This window comes from Natator depressus, chromosome 11 (genome assembly GCF_965152275.1).
Source record: "Natator depressus isolate rNatDep1 chromosome 11, rNatDep2.hap1, whole genome shotgun sequence".
Lineage (NCBI taxonomy): Eukaryota > Metazoa > Chordata > Testudines > Cheloniidae > Natator > Natator depressus.
This window is the reverse complement of record NC_134244.1, coordinates 31,451,596-31,468,544: the sequence shown is the minus strand read 5'-3', so window position 1 is coordinate 31,468,544 and position 16,949 is coordinate 31,451,596. Positions and strand designations below refer to the sequence as shown.

At 41.5% G+C, this 16,949-nt stretch overlaps 1 protein-coding gene across 2 annotated transcripts in view; it reads left to right on the top strand.

Moving 5' to 3' along the window:
* The window catches only part of CCDC148 (coiled-coil domain containing 148), a 151,580-nt gene that overhangs the window by 78,723 nt on the left and 55,908 nt on the right, over positions 1 to 16,949 (top strand). For both annotated transcript variants that reach the window (XM_074966824.1, XM_074966825.1), the window contains exons 9-10: positions 11,040 to 11,178; positions 13,810 to 14,016. In XM_074966824.1, the coding sequence (XP_074822925.1) occupies positions 11,040 to 11,178; positions 13,810 to 14,016 (346 nt within the window). The remainder of the gene's footprint in view (positions 1 to 11,039; positions 11,179 to 13,809; positions 14,017 to 16,949) is intronic.

The following is a 16,949-nucleotide window of genomic DNA, read 5'->3' as shown; positions in this document are numbered from 1 at the left end:
TGCAATGCCAGACAGCTACTGGTCAATCGGGAATCAATTTGGAGTGGGCAAATCTACTGTGGGGGCTGCTGTGATGCAACTAGCCAACACAATCAAAGATCTGTTGATATCAAGGGTAGTGACCCTGGGAAATGTGCAGGTCATAGTGGATGGCTTTGCTGCAATAGGATTCCCTAACTGTGGTGGGGCCATCGATGGAATCCATATCCCTATCTTGGCACCGGAGCACTAAGCCAGCGAGTATATAAACTGCAAGGGGTACTTTTCAATGGTGCTGCAAGCACTGGTGGATCACAAGGGACATTTCACCAACATCAACGTGGGATGGCCGGGAAAGGTACATGACGCTCTCATCTTCAGGAACTCTGGTCTGTTTCAAAAGCTGCAGTAAGGGACTTCCTTCCCAGACCAGAAAATAACCATTGGGTATGTTGAGATGCCAATAGTTATCCTTGGGGACCCAGCCTACCCCTTAATGCCATGGCTCATGAAGCCGTACACAGGCAGCCTGGACAGTAATCAGGAGCTGTTCAATTATAGGCTGAGCAAGTGCTGAATGGTGGTAGAATATGCATTTGGACGTTTAAAAGTGTGCTGGTGCAGTTTACTGACTCTGTTAGACCTCAGCAAAACCAATATTCCCACTATTATTACTGCTTGCTGTGTGCTCCACAATATCTGTGAGAGTAAGGGGGAGACATTTATGGCGGGGTGGGAGGTTGAGGCAAATCGCCTGGCTGCAGGTTACATGCAGCCAGACACCAGCGCGGTTAGAAGAGCACAGGCGGGCGCAGTGCGCATCAGAGAAGCTTTGAAAACCAGTTTCATGACTGGCCAGGCTACGGTGTGAAAGTTCTGTTTGTTTCTCCTTGATGAAACTCCCCGCCCCTTGGTTCACTCTACTTCCCTGTAAGTTAACCACCCTCCCCTCCTCCCTTTGATCACAGCTTGCAGAGGCAATAAAGTCATTGTTGCTTCACATTCATGCATTCTTTAGTAATTCATCACACAAATAGGGGGACAACTGCCAAGGTAGCCCGGGAGGGGTGGTGGAGGAGAGAAGCACCGGGAGGAAGGAGGGAAGGACAAGGCCGCACAGCACTTTAAAAGTTTAAAACTTTAAAACTTATTGAATGCCAGCCTTCTGTTGCTTGGGCAATCCTCTGGGGTGGAGTGGCTGGGTGGCCGAAGGCCCCCTCACCGCGTTCTTGGGTGTCTGGCTGAGGAGGCTATGGAACTTGGGGAGCAGGGCAGTTGGTTACACAGGGGCTGTAGCGGCAGTCTGTGCTCCTGCTGCCTTTCCTGCAGCTCAACCATATGCTGGAGCACATTAGTTTGATCTTCCAGCAGCCTCAGCATTGAATCCTGCCTCCTCTCATCATGTTGCCGCCACCTTTCAGCTTCAGCCCTCTCTTCAGCCCGCCACCTCTCCTCGCGTTCATGTTGTGCTTTCCTGCATTCTGACATTGTCTGCCTCCACGCATTTGTCTGTGCTCTGTCAGTGTGGGAGGACAGCATGACATCAGAGAACATTTCATTGAGACTACTTTTTTTTCGCCTTCTAATTTTTGCTAGCCTCTGGGAAGGAGAAGATACTGTGATCCTTGAAACACATGCAGCTGGTGGAGAAGAAAAAGGGACAATGGTATTTAAAAAGACACATTTTATAGAACAATGGGTACACTCTTTCACGGTAAACCTTGCTGTTAACATTACATACAAAGCACATGTGCTTTCATTCCAAGGTCACATTTTGCCTCCCCCCACCACATGGGTAGCCCCTCACCCCTCCCCATGGCTAACAGCGGGGAACATTTCTGTTGAGCCACAGGCAAACAGCCCAGCAGGAACGGGCACCTCTGAATGTCCCCTTAAGAAAAGCACCCTATTGCAACCAGGTGACCATGAATGATATCACTCTCCTGAGGATAACACAGAGAGATAAAGAACGGATGTTGTTTGAACGCCAGCAAACATACACTGCAATACCTTTTTCTACAATGATTCCCAAGTACGTGCTACCGGCTTGGAGTGGTAAAGTGTCTGTCATAAATATAAAGGGAAGGGTAAACACCTTTAAATCCCTCCTGGCCAAAGGAAAAACGCTTTCACCTGTAAAGGGTTAAGAAGCTAAGACAACCTCGCTGGCACCTGACCAAAATGACCAATGAGGAGACAAGATACTTTCAAAGCTGGGGGCGGGGGGGCGGGAAACAAAGGGTTCTCTCTGTCTGTGTTGTCTTTTGCTTATTAACCTGTAAAGGGTTAATAAGCAATCTAGTTAGATATGCGGTAGATTCTGTTTTGTTTAAATGGCTGATAAAATAAGTTGTGCTGAATGGAATGTATATTCCTGTTTTTGTGTCTTTTTGTAACTTACGGTTTAGCCTAGAGGGATTCTCTATGTTTTGAATCGGATTACCCTGTAAGGTATTTACCATCCTGATTTTACAGAGGTGATTCTTTTACTTTTTCTTTCATTAAAATTCTTCTTTTAAGACCCTGATTGCTTTTTCATTGTTCTTAAGATCCAAGGGTTTGGGTCTGTGTTCACCTATGCAAATTGGTGAGGATTTTTATCAAGCCTTCCCCAGGAAAGGGGGTGTAGGGCTTGGGGGCATTTTGGGAGGGGAAAGACATTTCCAAGTGGGCTCTTTCCCTGTTATATTTGTTAGACGCTTGGTGGTGGCAGCAATAAGGTCCAGGGACAAAAGGTAAAATAGATAGTACCTTGGGGAAGTTTTAACCTAAGCTGGTAAAAATAAGCTTGCTTTTAAACCATGTATACTATTTTAAAAGGTACGCTCCCCAGAGGTCCCTTCTCCGCCTAGCAGGTCCAGGAGGCAGCCTTGGGTGGGTTCGGGGGGTACTGGCTCCAGGTCCAGGGTGAGAAAGTTCCTGGCTTTCAGGAAAACCGGTTTCTCCACTTGCTTGCTGTGAGCTATCTACAACTTCATCATCATCATCTTCCTCGTCCTCAAAACCTGCTTCCCTGTTGCCTCCATCTCCATTGAAGGAGTTAAACAACACGGCTGGGGTAGTGGTGGCTGAACCCCCTAAAATGGCATGCAGCTCATCATAAAAGCTGCAGGTTAGGGGTTTTGACCCGGAGCGGCCGTTTGTGTCTCTGGTTTTCTGGTAGGCTTGCCTCAGCTCCTTAAGTTTCACGTGGCACTGCTTCGGGTCCCTGTTATGGCCTCTGTCCTTCATGCCCTGGGAGATTTTGACAAATGTTTTGGCATTTCAAAAACTGGAACTGAGTTCTGAGAGCATGGATTCCTCTCCCCATACAGCGATCAGATCCCGTACCTCCTGTTCGGTCCATGCTGGAGCTCTTTTGCAATTCTGGGACTCCACCATGGTCACCGCTGCTGATAAGCTCTGCATGTTCATTTCTGCTGATGAGCTCTGCACTCACCTGCAGCTTGCCACGCTGGCCAAACAGGAAATTGAAATTCAAAAGTTCGCGGGCCTTTTCCTGTCTACCTGGCCAGTGCATCTGAGTTGAGAGTGCTGTCCAGAGCGGTCACAATGGAGCACTCTGGCATATCTCCCGGAGGCCAATACCATCTGATTGCGTCCACACTACCCCATATTCGACCCGGCAAGGCTGATTTCAGCGCTAATCCCCTTGTCGGGGGTGGAGTAAGGAAATCAATTTTAAGAGCCTTTTAAGTCGAAAAAAGGGCTTCGTTGTGTGGTCGGGTGCAGGGTTAAATCGATTTAATGCTGTTAAATTCGACCTCAACTCCTAGTGTAGACCAAGGCTAAGTTAATTGTATCCAGTTTGCAAATTAATTCCAATTCAACAGTCTCTCGTTGGAGTCTGGTTTTGAAGTTTTTTTGTTGAAGAATTGCCACTTTTAGGTCTGTAATCGAGTGACCAAAGAGATTGAAGTGTTCTCTGACTGGTTTTTGAATGTTATAATTCTTGACATTTGATTTGTGTCCATTTATTCTTTTACGTAGAGACTGTCCAGTTTGGCCAATGTACATTGCAGAGGGGCATTGCTGGCACACATCACATTGGTAGATGCGCTGGTGAACGAGCCTCTGAAAGTGTGGCTGATGTGATTAGGCCCTATGATGGTGTCCCCTGAATAGATATGTGGACACAGTTGGCAACGGGTTCCTGGGTTAGTGGTTCTTTTGTGTGGTGTGTGGTTGCTGGTGAGTATTTGCTTCAGGCTGGGGGGCTGTCTGTAGGAAAGGACTGGCCTGTCTCCCAAGATCTGTGAGAGTGATGGGTCATCCTTCAGGATCGGTTGTAGATCCTTGATGATGCGTTGGAGAGGTTTTAGTTGGGGGTTGAAGGTGATGGCTAGTGGCATTCTGTTATTTTCTTTGTTGGGCCTGTCCTGTAGTAGGTGACTTCTGGGTACTCTTCTGGCTCCGTCAATCTGTTTCTTAACTTCAGCAGGTGGATATTGTAGTTGTAAGAACGCTTGATAGAGATCTTGTAGGTGTTTGTCTCTGTCTGAGGGGTTGGAGCAAATGCGGTTGTATTGTAGAGCTTGGCTGTAGACAACGGATCGTGTGGTGTGGTCTGGATGAAAGCTGAAGGCATGTAGGTAGGCATAGCGGTCAGTAGGTTTCCGGTATAGGGTGGTGGTTATGTGACCATGTGCCAGCAATGCCCGTCTGCTATGTACATTGGCCGAACTGGACAGTCTCTACATAAAAGAAAATAAATGGACACAAATCAGACGTCAAGAATTACAACATTCAAAAACCAGTCGGAGAACACTTCAATCTCTTTGGTCACTCGATTACAGACCTAAAAGTGGCAATTCTTCACCAAAAAAACTTCAAAAACAGACTTCAAGGAGAGACTACTGAATTGGAATTAATTTGCAAACTGGACACCATTAAACTAGGCTTGAATAAAGACTGGGAGTGGATGGGTCATTACAGAAAGTAAAACTATTTCCCATGTTTATTCCCTCTCCAGCTGTTCCTCAGACGTTCTTGTCAACTGCTGGAAATGGCCCACCTTGATTATCGCTACAAAAGGTTGTTCCCCCATCCCCCGCTTTCCTGCTGGTAGTAGCTCACCTTACCTGATCACTCTCGTTACAGTGTGTATGGTAACACCCATTGTTTCATGTGCTCTGTGTATATAAATCTCCACACTGTATTTTCCACTGAATGCATCCGATGAAGTGAGCTGTAGCTCACGAAAGCTTATGCTCAAATAAATTTGTTAGTCTCTAAGGTGCCACAAGTACTCCTTTTATTTTTGTGGCTACAGACTAACACGGCTGCTACTCTGATACTTACCATAAGGTACTCTCTTGCCTTAAGGTCCCTTTACATTGCTAGATTGATGGAAAGTGATCTTAGTATAAATGAAAATCAAGGCAAACCCGGTTGCTTTTTTTCACTTTAATTTTGAAGTTTTAACTTAGTGGGGTTTTGTTTATATAATCACAAATGCATATCAGTCCAAATATCTCTGGAATGCCATGCAGATGCTTTTAACAGCAATAACACTACAACGATTTTGAGAAAGGAAATAAATGAAAAATGTTTGCTTGTTAAATACATTCTGATCACTTTTTTAAAATATGTAAATATTTAAAATATAATTTTGAAAATGACAAAGGGTAACAACCCCAATAGAGACAAAAGAACTTAAAGTTAAAGCTGACATTTTATCTCTTAAACTATGATACTGTGTTTTGGACTTTTGTTAAATCTTAGTATTTCAGTTTTCTGACATCCGTGCATGGTGGTCACTGTACTGGGTCAGTTGTTGCCTGAATGCATGAATAGCTTTGATGACCTCATAAAGAGAAATGTAAAAATAAGCCACAAATGACTAGCTTCTTGCTCACTGCCACAGGAGGAAGGCTGGATGCAAGGAAAAAAAGTGGAACGTAAAATGCATGAAAAAGCAAAATCAACAGAGGCACCAGAAATATCTTTCATGTTCCATACCACTGATTCAGAGAGGAGTGATAGGTCAAAGGTCCGTGTGCTGAGAGATCATCAGAGACCCAATAGAGTAAGACCTATGCATAGATTGATATGGATAGAGCTAGATTGGATAATATGGGTCATTGCCTGTTGAGCTGCTACTGTGCAACAACAGCTGCAAGCACGGTGCAAACCAGAAAGCATGTACCAAAAGTAGCAAGGGAACCCAGGCACTAGCAATGAATGCTTGTTATAGCTCCACTAACCACAGCAGTGTGGTCTGATGCAGTGTGGACTGATTTTAAATCAAAGCCATTTCAATCACTGATTGTCATTATTTAAATCAACAGACAGGATACCTTGATTTAAATAATCGATTTTAGTCTTGTTTTGCATTGGTACTTTAGTTATTTCCCTAAAGAGAGGTTGATTCTCATTCAGTGGTAATCATTAGTACTGTGAAAAGAACAAAAATAACACAATAACATTATTGTAAAAGACTCTAAGATTTTGCTTGAAATGCTCCATTCTGTCTGTTGGTATTGATCTTCCTGGGAAAGGATTAAGTCAGTTCTACTGCCTAAGTGAAGCAGGTTACTCATTTATCTTGCCCAAAAATAAGGAGGGTGGGACTGACTAATCTTTATTCTCCGATGAAAACTGGTCTGAAATGTTTTGGATAGCATAGCAATTATGTTACGGAGCAGAAAGATGATTTGTGAGGCGATTGGTTTCCTTGCACTTATGTCATGTCATAGTTCTTTCAAGAGAGTCAATCCAGGGAGAAGCTGAGTAATCTTGAGTGAGGAACCCTATAAGGAGCCAAGCTTTGGGAAAGGTGTGAGGTGACCTTGGTTACATTATTGCTTCCTTTATTGTTAAAGCCAAATCCTGGAAGAGGTTATTTTGGACTTCCCATAGTGTATATGGAATATACTTGTAAAGGAGGCTAGGAAAGATGTCTTTGTAACCCAGTGGTGAATGTATGGTATGAGTTCCCTCTGTGCTGATCCACAGATGATATGAATTGTTACAGCCCCTTGCTACAGAACCCTGGCTCTTTAGCTCAAGCTGTAGTAGCTTATATTTTAGCTCTGGAGATCCCTGGTTTGGTCCCCAGTATGTTGGCCGAGAGGGCGGCTGTCATACCTTCTCACAACTACATATCCAGCAGTGATGAGCAACAATAAATCACTCAAGTATGAGTGAGTATACATGGATAGTCAGTCAGTGAATGTAATAAAATGAAGGTACAGTAGATTAGTGCTTCTCAAATGTTTTAATGCTGCAGATCACTTTGTAAGAGAAAATCATCTCAATCTACCACTCCCTTCCAGGCTCATCATTCCTACTTCTTGATTCTCAAAATATTTCATTCTACAGATGTCAACAAGGGCCCTGACCCATTGGTGGTTCATGGACCAGAGCTTAAAATCGGGGGGTGTGGGTGGTAGAGGGGATTGTGTGTTATTTTTTTAAAGCATCACATTCCATCAGTTGCACATAAAACACCATAAATAGGACACAGTGACATCTCTGCATTACCCATCAGTGCCAAACATAGCTGACAACTGTGCAGACAGCAGCAATCTCTGTGTGACAGCAGTGGATTGCTAACTAGCAAACACTACCTATGCACAAAGGGAAAGCTGTGTGCAGGCTAAGAATGAGGCAGTTGGTCATGGCTTCATTGACCAGGAAATGTGGTGAAGGCTTACATGGCAAAAAAAATTGTACTCTTTTTGAAGTAATTGCACAGAGTAAGAGCCACCTCATAGAAAGAAGATTTAGCACATGATGTGTGCTAAGGGTGCTTAAGCACTGGAATAAATTGCCTATGTAGGTTGTGGAATCTCCATCGTTGGAGATTTGATCATCTAGATAATACTTGTCCTGCCATGAGTGCAAGGGACTGGACTAGATGACCTCTCGAGGTTCCTTCCGGTCCTACAATTCTATGATTTAATGAAATTAGTACCAGGCCCATGTTAAACTAGTTTGGGATTTTTTTAGGTCTCTCACCACCGTAATATTTGACTACCTCACAATATTAAAAATATGCCACATAATCTCGAGAAAGCCAAGCTGTCCATGTGTCTCCTTTAATCCGTTTTCTTATAGCAATATGGTTAATGGATGATTCCTTCTGTAATGAGTTATGTTACAGTTTGGTTGTTTAAATAGGTGGGTCTTACAGCCTATGCTGAAAAGAGATCAGCACTCATTCAGCCTAATGTCTTGCACAGGTTTGTTCCATAATTTTGGGCCTCTGACTGCACATACTTCCTCTGCCATTCTAATATTTATTCTCAGATGAAAGTTGGGCTGAAATGTTCTGGATGAGCATAGCAATTTTGTTAAGGAGAAGAAAGAGATGATTTGTGAGGTAACTGGTCCCCTTGCACTTACATCATGTCATAGTTCTTTGTGTTGGAGTGACAGTGAATACATACCATCTTTAAAAATCACAGACTTACTCCTAAACCATTCAGTACAATAGTGTGTATAGTCACTGTTAACATGCAAGACATCTGATCTGGCTGCACATTTAGCCATGTGATCTGCAAAACTTCCATAAACAGTAACCAATCATCCCTATAAGTCTAATTTCTGTGAGAGTGGGTAGTGGGAGGCAAATTGCTTAGCATCTTGTAAGATCAAGGCCCCTTCAGCTGCCTGGGTTCAGCTGTAATCAGTGTTCAAGTCCTTTAAAAAAAAAAAGTGCCAGAATGTACTTCCAGTTAGTACTGGAACACCATTCTGGCTTCCAAAAGAGTTTGAATTGTGTTTCAGTATGACTCAAGCCACAAATTGCATACAGGCATAAAGAGATTAATGGTGACTAAACAGTTGGTGTGCTGAGACTTCTATCAATACTTATTTTTTTTATCATTTGTATTACTGTAGTATCCAGAGGCCCTAGTCATGGACCAGAACCCCAGTGTGCCAGGCGCTGTACAAACACAGAACAAAAAAACAGTCCTTACAAGGCATCCATGTTCCACATGTTTTCTACTGAGTCACATTGGTGCCCCTACTCAACAAAAGGGGGAAAACTTTATGAGTGATGATGAGAGTTTGAGTCATAATAGGCTTATGCTGTATTTTGCACATATTAATCCAGAGTTTGGATAAGCCACACACCTTTTTGGCAATTCACACCTTTGTATCTGCATAATTACTTTCATGTGTCACCTCTCTTTTTCTCCCCTTCTTTCTTTTTTTATTTAAATTAGAATCTGTCTGCTAGTTTCATACCATATGTTCATTTCATACTCAGTTAAATTTTGCCTACTGGGACTAGATATGAACTCAGGCATTCTTAACTGCCTCGGAAATCAAGCAATAAACATGTATGGCCCTTTAAAAAAAAAACTGTATTCTTCTTCACCAGTGGAAATTTCCTGAGCCACCTCGACTTAGTGAATGAAAATAAAATATTTTTACAACACTCATTGTAGAGGAAATAACAGCCAGAAGTGACATTTTTGAACCAATTATATTTCACTTGGGATCTTTTACACAATGTCATTTCTTGAGTACTTTCACATATGTTAGCACTGTATCTTGTCTCTCTCTCAATCTTATTTTCTTTCTCTCTGTAATGGCCTTTTAGGGCCTGAAGGGACCCCTTTGGGTCAGCACTACCCTATTCCAGGAACAATACCTGTGGAATAGAAAAATATCCTTACTGAGAGGCTTCAGGGAAGCAGTTTAGGGTTTGGGAAAATCAATACAACTATCACTGTTTCTGGGGATGAGGCCAGAGTTCCAGGAACAAGGTAGGGTTGCCTCCTGGCTAGGTTTTCCCAAGATCAGCCCTTTTCTGAGAGAGCTGTCCTGAGAAATCTGTCCAGATTTATGGGCTCAGGATCATCCTAGATGTCTTGTGGGGTTTTTGCACCTCAGAGGTGGCAACCCTAAAGCAAGGAGGGCTGGAATTCCCATCTCTTTGTAGTGGTAAGCTGGTCCTTTATGGTTCTAGCCAGCGTCTTGCTCTTTCATGCGGCCAAGTGAACACAGTCGGCTGGAAATTATGGTCTTCAGGGCAGCCAGAAATGTAGTTCAGGGTTCTGGTGAAGCCTGTTGAAGAATGGCTCCAGATACACAGGAACCACCTTCCAGCAGTTAGGGAGAGACATGGAAGAAAATAGGAGTACTGACTGCTCTCCTCAAAGTTTTGGCAAACTACCCTCTGCTGTCTTTATTTTACTTTATGTAACTGTGTTTCTTCTTTATAGCCTTAAGGTTGGGGAGGGGCTGAACTCATTAAAGAAGGACTAGGACGAAGTCCAGGACAAAAAAAAAATGTGGTTTTGTTATTTTCTGTTTTCCCCAAGAACAATTCACAAGCATGGATTTATTTTGTCGTGTTTGTCCTAGCATGCACCTTTTCCATTTTCTCTATAAGTCTAGTCATACCTGACCTGTGTATGGGCAACATTTTTGTATCCTTTGCGCACCTGTACAGGGGCTAAGCATAATCTGACCTTGAATGCAGACTTAATTACTATGTCATCCTATTTTAAAAGGTTGTACATTTCTATGTCTCTCTGAGTCTCTGTACCTTGGTCATGCCATTTTGGCGAATGAAGTTTATAAAATCAATTTAAGTGTGGCCTTAAGCCATACTCGTATACTATAGGATCATCTCATTGGTGCACAGATACGCTGTTAAAGAATGCTATGAAAGAACCTAGATAGATATGAGCTCCTTCCTTCTTTACCCCATATTTTCCATCTCTTGTAAAATATTATATTATTGTAATTACTTTAGGAAAAACAATATAGTTCTATGCTCTTTTACTATAAAGCCAAGTTAGGAAAAAAACAGTTCACTGTTATAAAGACATGATAAACAGCCATGTTTAGAAATGCCATTTACTGTAATTAAGACAATTTATATATCTGTTCCCTGACCCTGCAATGAGTTCCATGAAGGAAGACCCTAGTATCAATGCAGAACTCCTTTGATGTTAACAGGACTCCACTCAGGTGCAGGAGTATGCTCACTCAGAGCCCATTGCGGGGAGAGGCCTTAGAGAAAGAAATCAAATGCAAATTTTATGATTTTCATATCTAATCCATTTAAAATTTATGTTGGATTTGATTGCTTACAGGAACTTTGGCTGGAGTGAAGAAGATCACTGGGTTTATCAGACTGTTATAAATCAGTATCCAAGTGACCTTCAGAGCAGAAGAACTCTGTACTTGGATATGCTACAGAGACATCTGCCTCACAAATCTAGGCATGATCTGGTCAGTGCCACTTCATATGCTAGAAAGTTCCCTTTTCAAAAAATTGATTAAAAATAGTACTAGACTAATACACTTTATTACCAAAGCTTAGGAGAAAAAAAATTATATTTTGAAATTAATTCCACTTACAGTGGTTAAAAGAAAGGTTTTGTGTTTATAAATACAGTCAAGACTTAGTTGCTCAGTTACCTGTAAGAGAATTCTGAAAATTTATCACCTCTCCAAAACAAGGCCTGTGGCACTTTTCTAATTGCATCTGCTCTTCTGGACAACCCAACAACAACAATTCAGCTTGCTAGGATAGTTTGTACTTATAAGTGTTGATGTGCACACCATACTATCCTTGCACTCTGCCTCCCTATTCTCTTCTCATGAGCAGACATAGTATTGTTACACTCTGGGACCAATCATTCAACTATTCCAAAGAATACAGTTGAGGGGAAAAGGGGGGAAGGTTTTCCCGAACTGTTAAAAAGAGTATATTTTAGCAAAAGAGATGTACCGAAAATGCCTTCAGTAAGCGTAATGCCTTACAAAACGGATTGCTGGGGGGGGGGGGGGGGGTTGCGCTCTATAGTAGTTTATGGAATCCGTAAATCTTTTCAGGGCAGAGTGAAAAAATGTGCAAAAAGTGAGCATCTTTTTTTCTCTGCATGCTCTTTTGCAACAAAAAGGGATGATGATCAATCCCTCTAGGATAATTTATTGTGAATTTCAATACTTCTCCTGCTCCCAGGAACTGAGCTGGAAGATACAATGAGAGAACATGGGCCTCGTGTCACATATATGAAAATAAAATGTGCAGGTCTAGTTTTAGGCCTGCCAGCCTTGAAAGGGTCCATTTTTAAAAATCCAAAACTATTATTCTCTTAACCAACTATATTTCAGCATTCTAAATATAGAAATGTTACAACAGTGCTAAAACTAATTCTTAAAATAGTTACATAATATTAGCATAACTAAACTGGGTTTGTTTAATTCTGCATTAGTGATTGGCAGCATATTTTAGAAGCTTGTATATTTGTTTCTTTTTTGAATGTTTGGCAGGTGTGAAATTAGCATATATTAGGCTTTATGAAACACAGGTAAAATGCTAACAGTTGGATATTAGACGAAAGTATTTTAAAAATTAAAGTGCTTCATAGTGGGAAAGTCTTTGAATAATGAACTAAAATCTGATGGGTTTTAACATATGGGATATTTCAGATACATATATATTTTTAAAAAATTTGTTGAATGTTTTCCTTTTTCCTCCTAAGAGTTGTTGCCTGTTTTGGTACTTTGCATCCACTTTAAGATGGGCATGCTTGTCAAATATTGTGTCATTTTGTGGATAAATGCAAGGGGCAATTGTAGCATTATTATTTACATGATAGTGTCTAGAAATCCTGACAGAGATTTGGGGCCCTGTTGTGCTAGTAATGGAACATAAACGGTGTAAGAGACAGTCCCTGTCCCGAAAATGATACAATCTGAGCATCTGACTCTGTTAGTCTTCCTCACACCATCATGCCTTATTATGATAGTAGTCCCGTTGATTTCAATGGATTTTTGTGGAGTAAGGCCCTGATCCTGTTCTCACAGAAGCCTCAAGCCTTGAATAGATGAGGCAAATGAAGAGTGGGTGAGGGGAAGTAATGGTACAGCTCCTGGACTCTTTGAGGAGATTAAAGATTCATCTCCTCTTTTTTTGACATACGTTGTTGGAAGAACCAAAATTTATTCCTAGTATTTTATGGATTGGGTTAAAACATGTTGAAGCTAATGGTTGTAACAGCTGCCCTTCCTTTGGGATAAATGTAAGAATGAGTTAAGCTCCTTTATGGAACCAGATAGCTGAAACAGCAGCGTCCGTCCAAAACAAAGGCACATATGGGCAAAGGGGTTTTGCTAGTATTGTTTGTGAAGATGTGTGTGTCTGTGAAAGATGGGCATAAAGACCAGAGAAGCGGAGCCAGAGAAGGAGGGGAAAGCCAAGGATACAGCCTGAACAAGTGCTGGGAGCATAGCCCTGAGGAAAGCCTAAAGAGAGACCTTTTGGCTGAATGCTCACAGTTCCAAGCCTTTTTCAGCAGCAAAGAAACGATCTCCTATTTGTCTGATTCCTTCTGTGTCCAGAGAAACAGGACTTTGTACATTTTTGTAAATAAACGGGATTGCATCAAAGTGATCTGGCTCCATCATCAATTTCTCCTCCTAACCAAAACAATCGGCAGGACCCTTAATTTTGAACAACTGCCGGGGTCAAAAAAGGATAACAGTAGATTTCACATTAGGAGAAATAGTGAGGCAAATTAAATTCTCTTTTATGCTACATTATTGCAACTCTATTGACTTCAGTAGAGCTATGCTACCATAAAGGAGCACAGAAATTTGTCACTAAGGATCTGATTTTGTAAGGTGTTTAGTATTTCCTGTGAAGTCAACTCAAATCCTGCTGAAGTTAGGAAAATTGAGGGTGCTGAGCACCTCACAGAAGACTCTCAGCACCTACCAAAATCAAAACCTACATTTTCACTTCCATGGAAATATTGTTAATTTACTTTAAATTTACAAGTCATTAAAATTAATTTCAGAATTATTTATTCTTTTATCTATGGTTTTAAATCTCTTTGAAATTTTACTTTTTAGGTTGCTCATGAAAAGGCTTGGGACCAGTATCATTTTGCTAGGAATCAACGTAGAGCTTTGATTCTAAACTGGGCTCAGGCTAGAAAAGCCTTTTTACTGAAAGCAGTAATGACTATTGCTGAAGCCTGTGCTGCTCATGAGACAGAAGTGATGTTGGCTAATAATAGAAGAAAGCAACAGGAAATCTGTGCTGATCTGAAAGGAAAGGTAAGCTCAATTACAAGACCACACATAAATATATTGATAGTTGTATCCTGGTGGATTCAAAATTAACTCAAGCAAAAATCTTGCATAACCAATAGTATTAAGATAAAAAATCCTAATGGAGACTGGTTGTCATATTCTTAAAAAGAAAAGGAGTACTTGTGGCACCTCAGAGACTAACCAATGTATTTGAGCATAAGCTTTCGTGAGCTACAGCTCACTTCATCGGAAAGCTTATGCTCAAATTTTCTTTTTTTGAGGTTACGCTATTTTATACCAGAGCTCCCGTTTGGCTTCTTTGGAGCTCATGCATGCTTGAATAGCTTTACAAAGATATTTTCTTATGCTAATAGAGGTTATTTAAAAATACATGCTGAGCACCTTAGCTAGTATAAATCAGTGCAGCTCACTGAAGTAAATGGTGCTATGCCAATTTATACCAGCTATGGATCTGGCCTATCAAGAATAGGCATATATGAATAATAACCTCGACATGAGAAAAGGTGAAAGTTTTCATTCCAGAACTTCACCTTCCTTTCCTAAGTGCCCTTTTTCCACTGGTGCTGGACTTCCTTATTATAACTCTCTAAAGCTGTATCTACACTCGCAATGTGAGTGGTTTAATAAGATCGAGAGAAGGCGAGATAAAGTGTTTTGACATAAGAGGCTAAAAGTGGGGACAACTGGAACCAGGTTGAGAACAAATGGGTTAGGGTTAGAGGGAAAACCTGGAATAACATCAGTGCAGTGAGAAACAACACTCATTGGACTAAGCACCCCAGAGACAGGTGAGGCCATTCAGGAAGCTCTTGCCCTTGGACCTACCACACTGCTTTTACATGTTAAGGGCAGCTCTACTCGGATGGATGGGCACAGAGAAGAAAATAGAGAATTGGGGAAGGCCAAAAGTAGAAAAGGAAACAAAATAAAAATTTAACACATGTGCTAAGCATCACTTTGCTTGTATGATCACCTGCCTTCCCCTGCTTTTTCTTTTCTACTTAGTGTGAATAATAAATAATGGAAGAAAGTAGAACTGGATAAAAAATAGAAAACATTTTTGTGAAAAATTTCATCAGCAGTTTATGAACTTTTTTGGTTGATTAGAAACTATTAGTTCAAAAATGTTTGGTTTTGAAAGTTTGTTTTCCTTTTCTGCCCTTTTATCTTCCCCTTCCTCCCCCTCTCCCCCATTTTGCCACTCGATGGCTGAAGGTGGGGAAGCTTGGAAAGGAGGGGGGCGGGAAAGGAAAAGATCAAAGTATTTGTTTTTCTATTTGTCAAAAAGAAAAATTCCAATTTTGAAAATGGCTGATGAAAATTGATATTTTCATGGAAAAAAAATCAAGTAATTCTAGAAAAAAGGGGCCCAAAAGGGCCAAATAAAGGAGCAGTTAGGATGAACAGATGGACAAAGAAAAGCAACAAACATGAAAATAAGATCTGTGCCAAGCATCGTCCTGATCTCCTTGCTTGTATTTTGTATCCCTCTTACAATTCTTCATTGAATTTTTGGTTTTTTAGACTGTATACTCTTGGGGGAAGGGATCAAGTTTTCCATCATGACAGTACAGTGCCTAGCACATTTTGGGGCAGTAGTGTAATACTAGTCATAAATAAAAGAAATAAATTGAGTATTCACTACTCTGTGATTCATACTTATGAGAATTCGCATCTTCTAGAATGTGGAAAAGTTGATGCTATGGCTTGCTTGTCCCTATCAGAGGGCTTCTAGTAATGGTTCACAAATATTCTGGAAGGCGTAACTGTGTTAACAGAATACTGGAGATGGTAACACTTCTTTTTCTGTAGAGAGTAGGATGGGAAGGAAGGATCTGAAAACAAAAGAGGAAAGTGATACCATGTTGATGTATAATGGGGAAAGTCTCACATTTCTGAGAATGAAAGATCGATAAAAGGCATGTTAAAAGTTGTTTGAACTGGGCTCTGATTTTTCCAGTTACACAGAAATTAACATTTGAAAGCATGCTGCATTATTCTCACTCTTCTAATGTTATCTCTCTTGAACTCTTACTGGTTAGCAAGTACTTGTCAGTTGCTTTTGGTTCTATCCAAAAGGTATTATAAAACAAGAAACATTAAATTGGATCAAATTTTTCAGTTACTCTGGATTTACAGGAGTATAACTGAGAGCAGAATTTGGTTCTTTAAATGAATCTATTTTTCTATGTTAGCTTGGTGCACCTGATGGCCCAGATCCTCTGTTTTGCTGAACTTTTGTTTGGCACAGCAGTGGGTCTGGGTGCGTGGTTATTAGGGAATTAGGGTTATTAGTTATGTCTCCAAGACTAGTGGATCAGCTTAGTGCCCTGGCTTTGGGTAACGCAGCCTGGGCCTGTCCTAACATATTCCAGACAGCAGCTGTCCATAGGGGACCATTTGCCAGCTGAGTATTGGTAAAGTACAGAACTCTGGCCACACTCCTTTCTGCACCTCACACCCTTCCCAAGCAGTGGCCAAATGGAGGAAGTGATGCACAAGCCAAGTGTTCTGTCTCTGCACCAGCTGAGAGCTCCCCTATGTTGCAGGAATTCTCAGCTGGTCAGATCTGGCACCTTTCCAACTGTGATGAGGTCCCCAGGGTGCAACCTGGACTGTGGGACTGCTGAGCCCTCCAAATGCACCAGCCTGGGCTGCCGCTCACACTGTAATGCTGATGTCAACCTACAGACCTCTGACAGGCACTGCACTTACACAGACATCCACCGGCAGGGACACACCCAACTGAGTTACATGAATGATTTTCCAGTCACTCATGAACCATCAATAGCAAGGCTCCAACCAGTTCCCCCCAGCTCTAACCTTACACCCCAGGCTGTCCCCTGTTACGCTGTTCAAGGCTGTCTTGGACAGTGCACATTCATTAAAGTAGTTCACCACTGCCAGAGTGTCAAGTGGACACATACTCACCTTTG